The sequence below is a fragment of the Sander vitreus genome, chromosome 6, assembly GCF_031162955.1.
Source record: "Sander vitreus isolate 19-12246 chromosome 6, sanVit1, whole genome shotgun sequence".
NCBI classification, from domain to species: Eukaryota; Metazoa; Chordata; class Actinopteri; order Perciformes; family Percidae; genus Sander; species Sander vitreus.
This window is the reverse complement of record NC_135860.1, coordinates 1,702,471-1,717,269: the sequence shown is the minus strand read 5'-3', so window position 1 is coordinate 1,717,269 and position 14,799 is coordinate 1,702,471. Positions and strand designations below refer to the sequence as shown.

Sequence of the window (14,799 nt, the reverse complement as noted above, 5' to 3'; positions counted from 1 at the left end):
CTGACCATATCATCCCCCTCCGTTGAACGCCTGCGGAGATATCGCAGCAGATCGTTCTCCACCGGTGCTGCTGGTGGTCGACTGTGAGTCAGCAGCTGGAAAACACATCAGTCAGAATCACATGTTCGCTGTCGGCTGAAGAGAGGGGTGGGGAGGGGGTCTGTTAAGGTCAACTACAACTGATGATTCTGATACCGGGTTTCCTTAAATGTATAGTAAGTGATGTCAAGCCAATACCCTTTATGTCAAATTCAGTGAACATCTCCTCACTGTCACCTAGCTCTCTATCAGTGTTAATACCCAGGCCTGGCTCTGTAAACGGAATACAAACAGAAAGGAGTGCACGAGCTTTTACACGATTACTCTTGGAAAGATGTTGCAATTATTGAATTTAAAAAAAAAAAAAACCTGCAAAAAAGTTAAACAAATCAACAGTAAAAACACCTTACCATATCCTCTGGTAATGTCATCCTGGTTAATGTCAAGTTGTCATTACAAAGACATCCCAAACTAATTTAATGTCAACTAGTCATGACCAAGACAACTTCTGGTAATGTCACTTTGATTAATGTCAAGTTGTCATAATCAAGACAACCCAAACAATGTCAACTTGTCATGACAAAAACCGAATGACACTTAATGACAGAAGTCATACACGTTTATGACTTGTTTATAACGTTTATGCCACGTTCATGACAGTGTCATGTCATAGTTATGACAGTGTCATGTCACGATTATGTCGATACCTTCAAGTAAAGTGATACCTAAGATATTACTTGCAAAATGTAACATGCAAAGTAATTGCTTTTCTTGATTGATCTGTTTTTGTGATCGCTAGGAGATGAAATCGTAATCGTGGTTAAAATTGTTGATAAATTGCACAGCTCTAGTACACCGCTCAACGCTTCTTTGAAAATAACCAAAAGGACCAAAGAAGACTTTAAATAGTCTCATCTGTCTATGCATCTATGACATGCACGGTCACATGTCACAACACGGTGACTGTTGGACTGTCTGTTTGCGCTCCAATTAAAAAGCTTTTCTTGGTTGCTTCTCTACCTTAACAATGAGTCTCTGAGCTGCTGCTAAAAATATGTCTACAAACAAGAGAAGACAAACTGTCTCCGAGCAAGAACTTCTTCAACATGTGCGGAACAAAACTAAAATGATTCGACGTAAGTGGGAGATAACTACACTTGAGTGATATGTGCAGATTTCACACACACACACACACACACACACACACACACACACACACACACACACACACACACACTCACTCTGCAGCGTCTCCCTCCCTCCCTCCGCCTCGTTAACAATGTGATTAACAAACCTTATTAACACTGCTAAATTTAAAACAACAGTTCCTCCTCGGTGTGATTAACACAGCGGAGGACAGGAAGGAGGGGGAGGAGGAGGAGGAGGAGGAGGGAGAGGAGGGGGAGGAGGGAGGAGGGAGGACGGAGAGGAGAAATTGTTCTGTCAGTCTGAGGAAATGTCACATATTCATCCACGGCATCAGACATGTTTCCATCCAGGCGGTTCTCACGAACCATTCGTACATATAGCTACAAAAAGTAAAGCACCGTAATTATGTATTCCACGTATTTATTACCGTCAGCAACAACCCGCTCTCACTCCCAACTCTCAAAATACCGACGCTTGGTCAGTAGGGTTGGGCATCGTTTTGATTTGACCAATTCAGATTCCAATTCAGATGCTTCCTTGCGATTCTCGGTTCAGATTCTTTGAGGGGTGGAGTTGACACATGCCTATTTCACCGATAAGAGGAACATTTCATTTTGATTCCATGGTGATTGTAGCTCTGCGTGACTTAGGGAGAAAGCTTAGTTGTTGCTCTAGCTGTCTGTATGTTGACTTCTATCTGTATAGTTTAACCTGCACTAATGTCTTGCTGCTTCCTGTTGCTCTGGTCTTCTGGCCAAAGGACTACAGTCGAAAATTAGCCGGCTGAGAGAACACCGGCACAGTTACAGAAATGTTAATTAATGTGTGTTGTCCTTTATAAAATAAAGAATAAGAATAAAACACAGGGCTTTTAAGCCATGGATCGGAGTTTGTGTCCTGAGCAAGGAAAGGCGCGTTCGAGCGGTTTGATCCAAACCACGATCTATTTCAAATCTTAAATAGTCGTTTTTTTTGGTCGCTGCGTGACATCGCCTCACTTTCTGTCAGCTAAATGTAACTGTATCGGCCGCTGTAACGACGGGCAGCTCAAGGTGCTCTGTACCCGGCTCACAGGCACCGTTTGTCAGCTAAATGTCCAGTAAGTGTAAAGACCGCTCAACTCTACTGTCACGTGACTGGTCCTCACGTGACCTAATTTGGTAGGGATATTATACGAAGCCGGTCATGAGAATGCGTTGTGGCAACAAAAAGTCATTACAATATGGCTGCAGCTAAAAGACAACGCTTATTTCTTGTCAGAACTAAACTAAACATAAAGCCACAGTCTCTCCTTCCGTCTTCTACCTGTATTTGACTCCCCCACCCTCCCTTCTTCTCTCCCTCCCTCCCACAGTCTCCGTCAGGTTAAACACAGTGATTATGCGTCTGTTTTTCGGAGGTGATGAGAGTCCATTATGATGCTCCGACAGCAGGTGTAATTATCTCTCCATCCTGTCAATCATCTCTGATGGATGGAGCTGTGGGTGGGACAATCCTACTTGTCATCATCATCATCATCATCATCATCAGTCTTTCTGTCTTTTCAGTGACAATGTTGGGTCAAAAAGGAGGAGAAGGACAGATTAAACACACAGGTTCACACTCAGACACACACACACACACACACACACACACACACACACACACACACACCCAACACACCCTACAACTGTTTGGAAACTGACTAACCTCCATGAAATTGAGCAGCTGGAGGGAAAAAACTCCTCCACCTTCTGAACCAGCGGCTTAGGAAAAGAGAGCAAATTAGGATGGAGGGATCAAAAGAGTGTGTGTGTGTGTGTGTGTGTGTGTGTGTGTGTGTGTGTGTGTGTGTGTGTGTGTGTGGTTGTGTGGGTTGGAGAAGGGAGTCAGGTGAGGCAGTTTGGTTGTTTGCTCGGCAGAAAATGTTTGGAAGCGCTCGGCTAAACGTGCTGACACAGAGGGAGAGAGAGAGAGAGAGAGAGAGAGAGAGAGAGAGAGGGAGGGAGAGAGAGAGGGAGAGAGGGAGGGAGGGAGAGAGAGAGAGAGGGAGAGAGACAGATGGATGGAGGACAGGGAGGAGAGAGGGATGAAGAGGAAGAAAGAGCGTTTCCAGCCTCCTCAGGGCGCTCTGCACAGATGTGAAGGAGGATGTAAACTCCTGCAGGAGGTTTCAATATATTTCTTTTCCTCTCTTGCTCGTGTCACACTCATCCTCTCCAGATCTCAGAGCGACTAACACTGATCAGAGGGGCAGGCCACAGTACTTCCAACCCAGAGGTGGAGGAAGCACTTAAGACTGAAGACTTTTCTGTTTGTCGCTGCCTTTTTTATTGAGTCAAAGAATTACGGATTTCTTACCCCGCACTGAAACTTTTACTTTCCTATTTTATGGAGACAGAGAGCATCGGAGGGGAAACCAGTCGGCGCCACAATATGCACCTAACGGATAAAACGCTGACAGAGTGACTGTAGCTAGCCTGAAACATCAGATTTAAACGTGTTAAAAGGATTGTTTTAGCACCCGTTGTCTACCAGAGAGGACAAGTTAGCTGTTAGCAAGCTGGAAACGTGCAAACCTAATGCTGCATAGCCACTAAAACACATAACACTATAACAAAAACTTACGGAAAGATAGTTAGCCTAAATCTGCATCTGCAACATTCAGCATGAGTTACGTAGGCTACGACGAAAGCTTTGCGCTGAGCCCCCCCCGCAGAAGAATCAATCCCGCTTTGTACTCACCACTATCTTGGCGTCTCGCGCGGTGTTCTCCGGCACGGTGACCCAGTACTCGGGCTGCTCCCAGTGCGGCGGCTGGTTGTGGACGTTTGTGATGATGACGCTCAGCTCCACGGAGCTGCTGCGGTTCCCTCCGTCCGACGCCACGATCTGCTGGTTGATCCTGGACGTCTGCGGGGAAAAGCACAACAGTCACTTCACAAACTGAGGGAAGAGAAGTGATCAGAGCTGCTTCTTTTTTTGAAAGGTAAACCATGCAAACCTATTCTGGTACAACCTCTAAATACATATGAATCTGAAAATGAGCATCATATGAGCACTTTAAAGCATAAATCTGATATCGGTTTCATTAACTACTACTAATCGGTATCGGCCTTTGAAAAAACAGTATCGCTCGATCCCTAACGGTAGGGTTAACTATTGGTGCTTTTACACAATATTAACACAATGAGAATTTTGATAAATAATCACCAATAATGTGGATACTAAGTGGGTAAAGGGCAAATAATAAAACAGCTAGTAAGTCTGGTAAGTTCAGAAAATTACATCACTTCATCGTAATGCAGCCTTTAAAGCTATAGTGCGTAGTTTAAAGTGCCCATATTATGAAAAAAATCACTTTTTCTGGGATTTGGGGAGTTATTTTGTGTCTCTGGTGCTTCCACACGCATACACACTTATTGTGAGGACACATTCAGAAACCGTATCTCACTCACTGTTCTGAGTGAGATACGGTTTCTGAATGTGTCCTGCCTTCAGTCTCCGGGTGAGCTGGTCAACATCTGCACGGCTTTCTACGTCACTAGCCGAAATGAGGTAGCTAGCTAGTTCTCAATGGCAAAACACTGCTACAACACACACTAGTTCACCATAATCTACAAAAGAACTCCTTCCATGTCCCTGTTCTGCAGGTATTCAACACAAAGGTGGAAGTGTTCCCTCGTTTAGAAGAAGTCTCCCGGCTCATCCTGCCTTGTACTGACTGAAGTTGTAGAAACAAACAGCTAGCTAGATGATGTGATCTTACCTAGCTACTGAGCATGTAGTCCTTAGTCCTTACCTAGCTACTGAGCACGTAGTCCTTACCTAGCTACTGAGCACGTAGTCCTTACCTAGCTACTGAGCATGTAGTCCTTACCTAGCTACTGAGCATGTGCGACTGCCAACAAAGATGTTCCAGCAGTGAGAGGTCTCACTCTGTAGCTAAAACAGAGACCTGAACACAGGGTGAAAAGAGGAGCTGCAGCAATGTGCAGTACAACAAAAATATGGTGTTTTTTGAAAATTAAACCATGTAAACCTATTCTGGTACAATGTCAAATTACAATTATTAACCTGAAAATGAGCATAATATAAGCGCTTTAATAACACTGTCGGCGCGTCCACATGATACAAGCCTTTCGTGATCTCGCACCCCCACCCCCCACACAGTTGCTAGTAGCCAAGGAGGACACGGAGGGTTATAAAAACATGATGGAGGTCATTATCTTCATTGGAGGAAAGTCGCCGGACGCCACAATCTTCTGAACATAGTCATACTGAGAACTACAGAGAGAGTTGTGTGGAGCTGATAGTCTTAATTAGCTTTGTAGCAACTCATTTGGCAACGGGTAGAATATAACTGACATCATTATAAAAAAGATACGCACTAAAGCTTTAAAAAAATAAGCGTCATATCACGATATCCACATTTTAAGACGGTATCTAGCCTCATATATCGATGTTGCTAGAATATCGATGTATTGATCAGCCCTAGCACACATTTAAATGAAGGAAAACTTGGTCTTGGTGTGATCAAAGTCAGATTGTTTGACGGCTCTGAAAGCCCACTGAACACTTGTGAAATAAGTCAATATTAAAGCAGAGACGGAAATTGGTTTGTTCATATGAAGGGAATGAAGAATTTGGGAGGCGGTAAAGCTGCCTTTTCTAAATTATTGATTCAAGTGTCGTTTAAAAGATCAGTGGCAGCGCGAAGGCAGAGGAGGAGAACAGAGAGGAGATGACGGCGTCAGAAGAAAAAGAAGAATATCAGACGTTTGTTTCACAGCTGACAGACTCGCTTCGTCGTTTGACTTTGTAAGACTGTACAAAGAAGAAGACAAACAATCATGGCGATCCTTTAACATTTGAAACAGTCTGTTTGATGCAACTTTTCTTCTTCTCACAGCGGGGAAACAAGAGAAACACAGTGTGACTTCATGACCCTGACACCAAAAACCAGACATATAACATCACAGCATCACAGTACTGTTAGATGTCTTGCTACATTAATTTTTTCATTTTACATTAACATTTTCATGTTTTGTAGCCAACCTAGACGGTAGAAACATTGAATATCGCGATAGTGATCTAACTTGGGATAAATAAACAGATATTAAAGTGTACTCAGTTCTGCTGCCTTCAGTATTCTGCTAAAATACAACACATTGCTTGTTGAATTTAAAAAAATAACCAACTGGTGAGCAGAAAAAGTGTTGTTTGGCAGTACTTTCAGTCAAAAGAAGGCCATTCAAGTCCAGCTACATGTTCAATCTGCAATGCTGATTAGTCTGGTGGTGGCGAGGACCCTAAACAATACACAACATCACCGCTGTTACAACATCTGGTATGAAACATCTGGAAGAATACGAGCTGAGCATGAAGGAATCTACAGACAGCAGCCAGAATGCAGCAACTTCAGGTACGGCAAAGGAAGGACAGTCACAGCTAACATCTTGTGTTAACCATTTGTTTACTTCATTCATGTGTTTGCTGTGTTAATGGACCGAGGATGGGAGGAGGATTCGGTTTCGGATTCAGCTGAATCTTAACCAGTGGATTCGGTATTCGGCCGAACCCCAAAAATCTGGATTCGGTGCATCCCTAGTTTCTGTGAATTGATTGAAGGACACATTATCCAACTTATTGTATATACTGTGTGTATGAAGTGTACACTTTTTTAAAAAACAATTCAAATGTTCTGACAAATGTCCTTTGGATCGGACCTGGACGGTCCAAGAAATCCAACTAAAAAGTAAAGTAGAAAGTATTGAGCAAAGCATTTAGAAAAAACCTTGCTAACTTTAACTTTATTTTTCTGACTCATCTGAATGCGGTGCATGAAAAGGATGCTGTGGAACGTCCTTGGCCTGATTTCCCAGCAAAGAAACACGACGACAGTGAATAATCCGAAGCAACAGCGCAGCTGAAACTAAGAAAACAACCCCTAGTTTTTTTTAAAACTTTTTTTATATTTATTTTTATTATTAAACTTTATTTCAAACAATTCCAATTATTATAAAACTGAACAGGAAACTTTGGCATGGCGCTGAGAGCTACAAGTGTTGCGTGCGCGCGCGCACACACACACACACACGCGCACACACACACACACACACACACACACACACACGCGTGCGCGCGCGCGCGTTCCCTCAGAGGATGCATACCAAACATGTTAGCCGTTATTAAACAGCTCTCTGTCTCCATGTATATTTATATACAGAGATTTTTTCCATCAGGGGAACAGCGGAGGTATGAATATATTATATCACACATGTGTGTTTGTGTTTCTGTGTACTTCTATATCTTTGTGAGGACTACATTTGGCGTTTTAGACCCTCAGAATGTGGGACTTTTGGTGAGAGGACATTGGAATCCTGTTTTGTGTGTCTCTGACCTGTGAGATGGGGTGGTTGACGTAAATCCAGCCCGTGCTGGGGTTGACGTGCAGGTAAGCTGGCTTCTGATTGGACAGCGAGTAGGTGATGGCCGCGTTGCTCCCCTGGTCGTCGTCGTGCGCCGCCGCTCGCAGGAAACTAGTTCCCACCGGAGTGTCCTCCCGCAGGAAGTCTGAGAGGAGGAGAACAAAAGGCAACAATTCAACAAGGTGTGGCAGGACATATATGAAGCCTTGTAAACTTAATGGCTAAGAAATAAGGACTACGTATGGTGACTGAGAGCTGGAAACCAAGTGTGTGTGTGTGTGTGTGTGTGTGTGTGTGTGTGTGTGTGTGCTTGTTTAACTATATTCGTGGGGTCCAAAACCAGGGAGTCCAGTATACTTGTGGGGTCCCGACAGCTTTGTGGGGCCAAAATGCTGGACCCCACAAGTTCAAAGGTCTGTTTGAGGGTTAAGACCTGGTTTTAGGATTAGGGTTAGAATGAGGTTCTGGTTAGGGTGAGGGTAAGGGTTAAGGTTAGGCATTTAGTTGTGATGGTTAAGGTTAGGGTAAGGGGCTAGGGAATGCATTATGTCAATGGCGGGTCCCCACAAAGATGGTGCCACACACTTGTGTGTGTGTGTGTGTGTGTGTGTGTGTGTGTGTGTGTGTGTGTGTGGGGGGGGTTAGGGGGTTTGTGTGTCAAATGTGAAAGATATATGTAGATGAGTGGGAATGAATGGTATATGTGGATAAGTGGACTGTGGTAAATGGTATATGTGGGTGAGTGGAAACATGGGGAGTGTATGGTTGGGGAGGTGGGTATGTATGAAGTATGAATATGAGCATGCATGAGTGTGGTTTAAGATTCTGTGGAGTAGAGGAATACTGGTACTAGTATGAGTTGTACTCTGAATGGTGTATGACATTACACAGTATGCTGGTATATGTATTACTTCTTGATGGAAATAACAAAAATAATTATAAAAAAAAAAGAGAGGAGGAGAGATTTACCGTCAGGGAGCGGACAACATTTGAAGTTACATGGATCGGGTACGACTTGCATCAGATTCGGACTGCTGTCTGAGCTTAAACACTGAACTGCATTAGATGTGAGTGAACCCAATGAAACACCACGTTCTGTGATGGTAAGCAGATATAGTATAAGTGTCGTGTCAGCAGCGCGTCACCTCAGTTTGTCAGTTCTGGGTCTCGCTCTGCAAACGTCAACAGATGCATTTTTTATAAACGTATGAACATAATCCTGCTGACGGTGACGAGGACGGTCGACGGGAACAACGAGCAGAGAGGAGCTCCCTCCGTAATGCTGCTTTTCAAGCATTATGCCAGTAATAATGTCCTTTTGACATATGTGGGTCTCTGAAAACATTTCACCTGAATATTCCCGTCAGACCCTGCCGAGTCAGCGTCACAGAGAAACAACCGAAGCAGCGGAGAAGAGCGGGCGCAGGATTTCGGAGCTGTTTTATATTAAACAAAAAGGATCTTACTCTTTAACAAAAAAGGTCCATCTCTGTAGGGATCCTTTCCATAATGTTGTCAGACACTTAGAATAATAATCGGAGCCTATTAGTGGCAAAAAAAACAGCAATTGCACAGTAACGTTACACTGTAGCTTGTTTCGTCTCGCTTAATACTGGACCAGTTAAAAAAAATGACGGTCACTTAAACACACAAACATCGGGAAATAGGTTTAAAAATACCAGGGATGCACCGAATCCAGGATTCGACTACGTGTAGTACTGTAGTAATCAGTACTCTGTAACGGCCGATACGCAAGTTCAGGGTATCAGAATCGGTATCGGGAAGCAAAAAATGGTTTCGGGCAGTCTCTAGTAGGTACCAGTGGCGGTTCTAGGAGGGGGGCCAAGGGGGGCCAGTGCCCCCTTGATATTAAGCCTGAACCCCTCCTCTGGCCCCCCTAACTGTGGTAAATATTTTCATAAATTTTTAACCCAATCGTTATTACCAAAGAGGGGATATTATTCATGTGCAGTGATAAATAAACTGAATGAGTATTCTTGTGTTTATTATAATATGTGTATTTTTAGTCTTTTGTAGAACCAAACCTATGGATGGTTGTTTGTATGTTACACTTAATAAATTTGGTTCCCCTAAAAAAAGCCTGGCCCCTCCATTTGATATGGTATAGAACTGCCACTGGTAGGTTTGCCCGTAGGTTTGGGTACCAAAACCCGGTTCCTACGCAACAGGTAGGAATCGGACCGGATTAGAACGCAAATTGGGCTCACCAAAACGGACGTAAAATACTATACTTATTATATATATATTATATTTAAGTACTTTAAAACGTTAATATCGTGTCAAATTTAAATAATTTTCAATAAAAAAAAATTAAAAAAAATTCTATAAAAGAGCCTTTCTTTGATTTCATTTTTCAGTTTTTCAAGAATCGGTTTAGTAGTACCGGTTCGGCATCGGAATCGTAAAAATCCAAACGATATCCAACTCTATATGCCGTAGGTACGCATAGATATGGACGCTACGCCGTAGCCTGACTACACCTTGCAGCGACGCAGACTGCAACAACTGGGATTGGTTTGCTTGGCTGTAGCTTTGTAGCGTTGCTTTCCCCTCTACTCACTTCCTGGCTCTCCTCCATAAACAACATGAAATCAAGGAGAGTGAACATCCGGGCACCCACTGCCAGCGGACAGTTCGGAAATGAATGGAACAGGCAGCTGTTGTTGAAGCTGCCTGTGAAAATCTTAGTTGTATAAAGTCTATGGTGAAAACTCGGCGTAATGCACAGTGAGATCAAATGTCCAAGCGAACATAGGCGGCGACGTGTGACGACTGCCCCCCTGCAATTTCCAACCAATCGGACAATTTGTCCCACCCCGGCTGTGAGCGACCTACGTCGTGCGCAGTTCACATTGAAATCGACCCTAGTCTACCCTGATCAAAGCCACCTCACGAAGCCGAGTAGATGGAGGAGGGATACCCCATTCAAACACACAGTCGACCTGGGTAGAACCCTGGCTGAGCCATTGGTGTGAAAGTGGTATTAAAGAGATGCGCTGGAATGACGCAAAAACACGCCAGCACACAAGTGTAAATCCTCACAACAGCGTAGGCCACTTACGTAGGCTACGATGTAGGCTCTGCGTAGAGGTGGGTGGATGGGTCAAACAAACACAGGACTTTCACCCAGGAGACCAGGGTTCATGTCCCATTCTTGTCCCGTGTGTGACTTAAACATGTTCCCTAACCCAAGCTAAGTGGTTTTACCCTGCACGTTGAAAAATGACACCAAAGGGTTACCCAGAGCGTTAAAATGTTACACCAAGGGTTCCTGATTTGACGAGCTGGGAGAGAGAACGTGTTCATTTTTTTGGAGTGCAAAAATATTATCAATACATTTAAATTCATACAGAGGATATGTAGCGTGGGAAAGACAACGTACATGCATGTCTCTAATGAATGCATGTCCCAGAAACATTTCAATCTGCCTGTTAAATAGTCAATGAGCCACTCTGTGCGCTTGCCTAATCTGACGAGGAGATCTTCTGACACGACGCTTATCAAAACACACATTTGCACACGCAGTAAACAAACACGGAGCCGCGGGAGCCGACGGCGAATATTTCATCAGTCTTAAGAGCTTTCCAGGATTACAAGGATGCAGATTGATAGACGATGACAAACAGACGCTTTACACATTTCACCTGTTTGCTCCAAACACACACACACACACACACACACACACACACACACACACACACACACACACACACCGTCTTGCTGTAAGAGGACAGAGAGAGTGTACAGACGTTAGCGGGGATGAATAAATCTTGTAACCCCGAGTGTGTCACTGCCTTGTTTCACGAGTCCAGATACACAAGATGGAAAACAAACTAACTGATGAGGCTGAGCTGAGCATCAAAGGTATGTGTCGACCATTTCTAAACCGCAGTACTAACACCACAAGTTGCAGCAATGCAATGGCAGTATTAGTAGTGTTAGAAAAAGTAGCCCCAAAACACACAATAAACGAGAATTACCGCCTCGCGGTTGTTTTGCCTTCACCAACCAGTCAAGTTGCAGTTTACATCCATGTCTGTCCAGAGTCATGTGATACATGCAGTGTTACGTCATAATTCAGATGTGGGTTTTCATGGCCGCCCGTCACGGAGCTCACAAAGCGGAAGTGAAGGAGAGGAAGCGTTGGCGTTGAGCGGCTTGATTGAGAGTCAGCGTTTCCCGGTGTTAAAGGTGCCGTAGGTAGGATTGTGAAGATCCAGGACTTAGCCAAAAAATTTGAACATCGAAAACTTCTCAGTCCCTCCCCCCCTTTCTGCTAAAGCCCAAAACGGTCTCCTAAGCCCCTCCCCCCACAAGGGAGAATGAATGCATGTGCATGAGCAGGGATTGGCACACAGTTAGACACCCCCCTCCCTGGCCCTGATTGGTGCATCTGAACAGAGAGCGGTGGATTTTTGCAAATCTCACTCCAGGCTGTAGGTGGAGCCAGAGGAGCTGGATTATAATAATGACCTGCTTCATGTAGTTCTACTGGAACATAGGGTCAGTTTCAGCTAATATGAGAGAAAGTTAGTTTTATAAGGCTTACCTACTGCACCTTTAACTGACATTTCCCACTGTTCCTAGTTTATGCTATTGTTATGTTCAAGTTTTTAAACATGTACAAATGAACGGTCAATGGAGTGGCAGATTGACGAGTGAAAGCGGGCTGGCCGAAACTCAGGACACCAAAGCAGGGGAGCCATGTAGGCCTTTCACCCTTACCTTTTCAGTCGGGCGGTTTACCATTTAATTCCTAATATCAAATGCACAAGTAAAATCAAGCTCTGTTATTATCCTAGACGTAACGAAGGTAATCAAGATTCCCCAAGGTTGGTTATGCCGTAGTCTCGCATTACCAGACCCTCCTCCACAGCGCTGCGGAGGAAGGTCTGGCTAGTCCACACAGCATTCCGGGATGGGAAAAACCGTGTTCTGGTTTATTGGCATTTCTTTAAACCAATCACAATCGTCTTGGGCAGTGCTAAGCGCCGGACGGAGCCACAGTGCCTCTAAAAATAGTATTAATAGTATGGTATTAGAGTACTACGCAGACACTCACACGTATTTGTAGTAATCTTAGCAGTACTACACAGACAGTCCACTGGTATTTGCAGTAATCTTAGCAGTACTACGCAGACACTCACACTGGTAGCGGCTGTTTTCAAACTTGGGGTCGTTGTCGTTCTGGTCGGCGATGAGGACGGTGATCTGACAGATCCCGATGAGCGGCTCCTCGGCCTGATCCGTGGCCGTCACCGACAGCGTGTACTCCCTCTGACGCTCCCGGTCGAAACTCACCGTCGAGGCAATCACACCTGACAAACAAAGGAAGGGACTGTGTGTTACTTTTTCCGTAAAATGGCAAACAGGATTCAAATAGCCGAGTCATAACGTGGAACTCACCGGTGTCAGGATCGATGTCGAACCCGGACGACACTCCGTCTCTGTGCATGATACCATATTTGACCTCGCCGTTGACGCCCATGTCGGCGTCGTGGGCCTGGACGCGCAGGACAAACGTCCCCGGCGGCTGGTTCTCCAGGACCACCGCGTTCAGACTGTAGTTATGACACTGAGAGCACAAACAGCACAACCAGAAGCTCAGTGTTTAATCTACTTCCTTAAGAAAACACACTCAGGGCCCTATTTTAACGATCTAAGCGCACAGCGTCAAGCGCCTGGTGCAGCTGCGTTTAGGGCGTGTACAAATCCACTTTTGCTAGTTTGACGGCAGAAAAAAGGATCTGTGCGCCGGGCGCATGGTTCAAAAGGGTTGTACTTAGTGTCTTCATTAATGCATAGGTGTGTTTTGGGCGTAACAATAAACCAATCAGAGATCGTCTCCCATTCCCTTTAAAAGCCAGGCGCGTTTGGACCTTGGAGCATTGCTATTATGATGGAGGATTTGCACCGTAATATTTTTATTTGTAATCTTCTGCATGTGTGTGTGCTGCTGTGCGTCCCTGTGTGTGTAACAAGCATAGTGTTCGCGCGCTGTGCAAGAGCCTTGCACGAGCATTTTACTAATTTGCTGTTAAAATAACAATGAAATGCTGCGCTATTGACTTTAGACCAGGTTTTTGTTGGTCAATCACTTCCCGCTGCCTCAAGATAGCAAGACGCCCAGAATGCACCTGAACACACCTCCCTGTAAGACCAACACGCCCATGGGCCACAGATGGGCGCAGGTGTATTTGCTATTTAAACAACGTGGGCGCTGGACGGGAAACTGACAACTGCGTCGGTCTTTGCGTCGGGCTTTGTGCCGCGCTGCGCCGGGTGCAAGTTAGGACCCTCAATGTTTGATCACAGACTGTAACAATAATGGACGAAGCTTCCGGGTCTGAAAAGTGAAGCCAATGCTGAAGCGGTGAAAATATTAACACCATCCAGTGTTTTACAAGATTATGGAAAGGATCCCTTCAGAGATAGACCTTTTAAACCTCTTTGAGACCTTTCTGTTTGACCAGAATAAACTAAATACTTTTAGCGTGAAAAGAGACAACATATTTCCACATGTAAATCAGTAAACTATGTGTTTATTTCAACCAAAACTAGAGTTGTGATGGTTGGAAAACTGGAAAGACAACGCGAAACGGATTTTCATAGTTTTATTTTCCGTGGAGGAAGGTGTGGCAATGCAAGACTGCAGATGGAAAAGACTGAAATGTCGCTTTCTTCATGTTTATGCCCGTTAAGCTGATGAGAGACCTCCCCCCCAATCAGAGCACAGAGTCGAGTGCTTCTGTCACCTCCTGGAAGAGCGGTTTGTTGTTGTTGATGTCGTTGATTCCTACGATGACCTGGGCAGAGCTGCTGAGCGGGTACGGTCCACCGGACGCGTTGTCGTCCGTGGCGGTGATGTTGAGAACGTACTGCGGCCCCCGGAGCCTCGGAGGGGGGCTCCTCCGCAGCTTGATGATGCCTGTGCGCACACACACACACACACACACACACACACACACACACACACAGCGGGGTTTACAGGTTAGATTTAGTTTGAAGGAATACAGTCAGGTCCATAAATATTGGGACATCGACACAATTCTAATCTTTTTGGCTCTATACACCACCACAATGGAGTTGAAATGAAACGAACAAGATGTGCTTTAACTGCAGACTTTCAGCTTTAATTTGAGGGTATTTACATCCAAATCAGGTGAACGGTGTAGGAATT

General features: G+C 44.7%; 1 protein-coding gene across 1 annotated transcript in view; it reads right to left on the bottom strand.

The window, feature by feature from the left end:
• LOC144519115 (neural-cadherin) overlaps positions 1-14,799 on the bottom strand; it is a 106,316-nt gene that overhangs the window by 64,049 nt on the left and 27,468 nt on the right. The window contains 5 exon segments of the mRNA XM_078252024.1: positions 3,913-4,080; positions 7,571-7,743; positions 12,767-12,937; positions 13,026-13,194; positions 14,375-14,547. Coding sequence (XP_078108150.1) covers positions 3,913-4,080; positions 7,571-7,743; positions 12,767-12,937; positions 13,026-13,194; positions 14,375-14,547 — 854 coding nt within the window.